This window comes from Odocoileus virginianus, chromosome 13, assembly GCF_023699985.2.
Source record: "Odocoileus virginianus isolate 20LAN1187 ecotype Illinois chromosome 13, Ovbor_1.2, whole genome shotgun sequence".
In the NCBI taxonomy this organism is placed as follows: Eukaryota; Metazoa; Chordata; class Mammalia; order Artiodactyla; family Cervidae; genus Odocoileus; species Odocoileus virginianus.
This window is the reverse complement of record NC_069686.1, coordinates 19,323,576-19,328,546: the sequence shown is the minus strand read 5'-3', so window position 1 is coordinate 19,328,546 and position 4,971 is coordinate 19,323,576. Positions and strand designations below refer to the sequence as shown.

At 57.7% G+C, this 4,971-nt stretch overlaps 1 protein-coding gene across 3 annotated transcripts; it reads left to right on the top strand.

The window, feature by feature from the left end:
* Window positions 1-337: 337 nt before the first annotated feature.
* On the top strand, window positions 338-3,653 carry SP5 (Sp5 transcription factor). 3 transcript variants are annotated; one of them, XR_011490960.1, is made up of 3 exons: window positions 338-1,235; window positions 1,599-1,735; window positions 1,932-2,003. XR_011490960.1 is itself a non-coding variant. In XM_020914660.2 (3 exons), the coding sequence occupies exons 2-3, from the start codon at window positions 1,185-1,187 to the stop codon at window positions 3,072-3,074; spliced, it is 1,194 nt and encodes a 397-aa protein (XP_020770319.1). In that variant the 5' UTR covers window positions 338-498; window positions 833-1,184; the 3' UTR covers window positions 3,075-3,653. The 3 variants fall into 3 exon arrangements, 1 of the variants encoding a protein (XP_020770319.1); XM_020914660.2 differs by lacking the exon at window positions 1,599-1,735 and having other exon boundaries at window positions 338-498; window positions 833-1,235; window positions 1,932-3,653; XR_002318016.2 differs by having other exon boundaries at window positions 338-1,735.
* Window positions 3,654-4,971: the final 1,318 nt, after the last annotated feature.

The following is a 4,971-nucleotide window of genomic DNA, read 5'->3' as shown; positions in this document are numbered from 1 at the left end:
CGCACTCGCCTGGCGGGCCCTAGCGCGGCGGTGAGGATTTCTAGTATCTCTCGGGGTTTCAGTAGGGCCTCATAGAGGTCAGGGCCCTGCCCAGAGAGAGAAAAGCGAGATAGCAAATATTTTTCCCTCGGGTTGCCCTGGGTGTCCTGCCAAGCTTAGCTTTGGCAGTAATCACGGCCTGGGTTTTTCCCAGGATCACTATTTGCAAAAGTTGTGGCCCGAGAACTTCCAGATCGCCAAAGGAACGTCGCAAGAGAGGCGGGAGGCACTGGAGCATGTGCGCTACTATCCCGCGCCCTGGGCGGCCGCCCGGCCCCGCCCGGGGTCACAGAGCTGCCGGCCTCTCGGCTGCCGCCGGGATGGAGACGGAGGCGGGAGCACGCGGCGGCGGGGCGCGGGGCTTCCCGTGCCCAGCCCCGGGAACTCCCTCGGGTCCAAGGTGTGCTCGGAGTGAGGATGTGCTCGGGCCTCTGCGTTTGCTGTCCGGCTGTGGGGTGTGTAAGTACGTTGGGAGAAGAGAATTACCCACATCTTCGTCTCCAAGTCCCGTGCCTGGAAGCCGAAGGCAGATTTCTCTGGAGATAACAAAGACACTTTGTCACTTTGGGCGCTGCCTCGGTGCAAATCTTTAATTGCAAGGGAGTAGGGGGAAGAGGGGGATCGAGTGTCTCAAGCAACCCAAGCGCGGGTCTCCAGGCGGCAAGGCCCCCTTTGATCAGGAAAATCCAATTATTTGTGTATATACATTTCCCACATAGTGATTACTTCATTAATTGTCCCGCCTTTATCTCCTCCCTTCCCATCCCCCCTAATAATCAGTTCTTTTATCCAGACCAACAAACACACCATAGGAGCTTTGTGGATTCAAAGGATTTGCTTTCGCTTCTGAAAGAGCCGCTATTCTTTGATGATTGGGTAGCGGCAAACTTCAAAGCCATAAATCTTCCCTCTGACTGGCTGGCGGCCCAGCAAAGTCCTTATCAAATTCTTGGAGGTGATCCTGAAGCGCTCAGACCGCGCGCGGGGCGACCGAGCGGGGTGCGGCGAGGGGCGCGGGCAGGGAGGGCCCCAGCGCGCAGGGCGGGCGCCGGGAAGGGACGCTAAGCGGCCCTTCGTCCCCGCCCTCGGGTCTCCATGCCTCAGCAGCGCCCTGCTCCGGAGCCAGCGGCCCGCAAGCCGTAGCCATGGCCGCCGTGGCCGTCCTCCGGAACGACTCTCTGCAAGCCTTCCTCCAGGTCAGGGCTGGGCTTGGAGGCGGGCGAGGGAAAGGTGGGAAGGGTCGTGTCTGGGTCTTTCCTGGTACTGTGCCCCCTGAATTTCAAAGAGAATCCGCTAGGTGGGTGCCAATGAAGTGAGACCTAGGGGTGCCCATAACCAACTTCACACCCAACCTTGGTGTCAAGAATGTGGCCTCTGGGGGGAGGGACGCGCGTATGCGGGGGTTGTTCGGAGGTGTGCCTCTCGCTGAGAACCGGCCCCGCTCAACGCGCTGGGCCCTCCTGGGGCGGGCGGAGGAGGAGCGCGAGAGTAGAGTGGAAATGAGAGCTTAAAAGATGGGAGGGAAGGCAGATGAGCAGCCGGGCTGTGGGTGTTTCCAGACCCTTTCTGACCGCGCAGTCGGGAGTGGCCCGTCGGATCTCTCTCCCCTCCTACTTTGCCTGCTTCCTCTGAGACTGGATAGCGACTCTCCGCACCAAGTAGTTTAACAGGAAGCGCTCGCGCTTTTTGCGTCCAGGTAGCGAGGGCACAAAAGTTTCCCCTAACTGGTGGGTGCGTGCGCAGGGTGCGGCGGCCAGGGGAGGGACCGCCGGGACAGGGGAGGGGCGGCGGTGTAACAGCCGGCGTGAGGGAGGCGGGCCGACCCGGAGACCGCGCTTGGAGCGCTTAACCTTTTGTCTCTTCTCCGCCCTCCCCTGCCGCCGCCTATGCAGGACCGCACCCCCAGCGCCTCCCCGGACCTGGGCAAGCATTCGCCCCTGGCGCTGCTAGCCGCCACCTGTAGCCGTATCGGCCAGCCGGGCGCCACGGCGCCCCCGGATTTCCTGCAGGTGTCCTACGACCCCGCGCTGGGCTCGCCCTCCAGGCTCTTTCACCCGTGGACCGCTGACATGCCGGCGCACTCGCCCGGCGCGCTGCCGCCCCCGCACCCCAGCCTGGGGCTGACACCACAGAAAACGCACCTGCAGCCGTCCTTCGGGGCGGCGCACGAGCTGCCGCTTACACCCCCTGCCGACCCCTCGTACCCCTACGAGTTCTCGCCGGTCAAGATGCTGCCCTCGAGCATGGCGGCGCTGCCCGCCAGCTGCGCGCCCGCCTACGTGCCCTACGCGGCCCAGGCCGCGCTGCCCCCCGGCTATTCCAACTTGCTGCCCCCGCCGCCGCCGCCACCGCCGCCCACGTGCCGCCAGCTGTCCCCCAACTCGGCCCCCGACGACCTCCCGTGGTGGAGTATTCCGCAGGCCGGCAGCGGTCCGGGAACCTCGGGGGTTCCAGGGGGCAGCCTCTCTGGCCCCTGCACCGGGGGTCCCCACGCGCCGCGCTTCCCCGCTTCGGCGGCCGCCGCTGCAGCCGCCGCCGCCGCGCTACAGCGGGGCCTGGTGTTGGGCCCGTCGGACTTCGCGCAGTACCAGAGCCAAATCGCTGCGCTGCTGCAAACCAAGGCCCCCCTGGCGGCCACGGCCAGGAGGTGCCGCCGCTGCCGCTGCCCCAACTGCCAAGCCGCGGGTGGCGCCCCGGAGGCAGAGCCGGGCAAGAAGAAGCAGCATGTGTGCCACGTGCCGGGCTGCGGCAAGGTGTATGGCAAGACGTCGCACCTGAAGGCGCACCTGCGCTGGCACACGGGCGAGCGGCCCTTCGTGTGCAACTGGCTCTTCTGCGGTAAGAGCTTCACGCGCTCGGACGAGCTGCAGCGGCACCTGCGGACTCACACGGGCGAGAAGCGCTTCGCCTGCCCCGAGTGCGGCAAGCGCTTCATGCGCAGCGACCACCTCGCCAAGCACGTCAAGACGCACCAGAATAAGAAGCTCAAAGTTGCTGAGGCTGGAGTAAAGCGGGAGGACCCGCGGGACCTGTAAGCCCACCTGGGGGCCACCTCTCCCGCCTCGGGTTCCCTACCCAGCACCTCTTCGGGGAGGTTCGGGGTGGAGGGGCTGTGGGCAGCCGGCCAAGGGGAGACCCAACAGAGGCACTTGCCCCTTCCTGCTCGCCCGCCTCCCAGAGCGACGCCAGGCCTCCAGCTCCCTGGCCGGCCTGCGGACGGGACCCTGCATCCGGGAGGAGCAGGGGTGGTAGAGATGAGAACTCGGTGCCAGGAAAAAGAGGCTCTGAACCATTTGCCCCCAATCTGGGAGACCTGCATTTAGGGGGACCCACCCTGGGCTGACCTTTGTGTATAGCAGACGCTACTGAAATCAAAACGGAGGGACCTTGAGAGATTTGAAATAGTGCTCGAGTTTTTTGCTAGGACTGGGCCGGGCTCTGTACAGGTTATTTAATAGCTTTCTTAATAATTATAATAACATTAATTAAAATGTTACTTTTGTCCTCAGCTCCATGCAGAGCTACAGCATGAATTGTCTCTGTAAAGCAATCAGCAGTTGCAGCGTGAAAATAAATACGTTAACTCCGGGGTCACCTCGGCAAGACCCCGCTGAGCCTGTCTCACTTGATCTTTTCTTCTTCCGGGAGGCTTTACAAAGCGGTCAGGTTTCGCCAGGAATTTGAAGGCTTCTCTGGGCTGCCTATGTCCGAGGCTTCTTTGGTTTGGAAGGTACTGGGCACGTAAGTTGGGCGCAAAGATGCGAAAAGTAGGAGGGCAGGGTCAGTTTTGTGGTTAAGAGGTTAGGGTAAGGTTTTCCCATCACACCTTGAGTTTCTCGCGCGGCCTTAGGACTTGACTGGAGACTATCGGGCTTCTTTTAAAAGTTGATACCTGCTGAACGTACAGCACGTGATCTTTTTATCTGGTGAATTGCCTGTGTCTTTCCGTTGTTGGTACTCCCAGAGTTCACAGGTAAGCTGGGCTTCCTCCTGGCAGCCGGCCATGCTGCGGTCTGCAGAGGTGCTAGTAATTCAAGAATCTGTTCAAGATGCGATTCTGGACAGTTACAGAGTAACTGGGGGCCCTTTTTCAGGTGGGTCTTTGCTCCGAAAAGAAACGCCTCTCCTGTATTTCAGCCCGGTCATGATACACAACCTTGTCTTGCTTGTTCTCTTCTTAATCCTTTTGCTGTGGAAATTGTACCAGTATTGTTTCACAATAGCCACTTTGGGATTTCTCCCTAGGCCTGGAAGTTTAGCTCCCTTTTGTATCTTGGGACTTTATTTTTTCAATCACTGCAGTAGACTAAGATTTTTCTCAGGGAGGAGCCAGGAATACTCATCTCTAGGTTTTGCACCTGTCTCTAAAATGTGAAATTTTAAATGTGAAGTTTACAAGTGTTTTTTTCAATTCAGCTGGCTCCTGTTTTCTCAAATACGAGTCTTTAACCTGAAACTGAAACCTCAATCTTCTGACTTAGAACTAGCAAAGAAGAGAAATTATTCTCAATTTTGTCAGTGTTAAAATTGACTGGCATTATTAACGCCAAATTTCCATGGAACTAAACAGTATTTTTTCATGGTAGTAGAGGTGTATATAATTTGATAGGATTTCACAGTTAACACACTGTGTTACTTTGCCTTTTGTTTGAAGTCAAACTTAGGGGTAAGTTCTTAAAAAGCAGGAGGGTTGTGCTCCGAGACCTAACGTATTAAGTAAAACTCAACCAGCAACATAATTGAGATGAAAATTACTTTTACACTCCTAATAAATAGCATTTTTACTTTGTAACTTGGGACAAGGTAATAACTACTAAAATTAGTATGGGAATAGGTCTTAGAACCAGTTACTCTCGTTAGAGATTTGGGGATTATTTAATGACAGATTGGAATTCTTTACCTGGGAAGGGCAGTTTGAGCTGCCTAAATTCT

What these genes read in the sequence shown, in the direction of transcription:
- SP5 (XM_020914660.2), top strand. Translation starts at nt 1,185, where the DNA reads ATGGCCGCCGTGGCCGTCCTCCGGAACGACTCTCTGCAAGCCTTCCTC. An exon ending in CTCTGCAAGCCTTCCTCCAG is followed by an intron (nt 1,236 to 1,931) that starts GTCAGGGCTGGG and finishes CCGCCTATGCAG; the next exon opens with GACCGCACCCCCAGCGCCTC.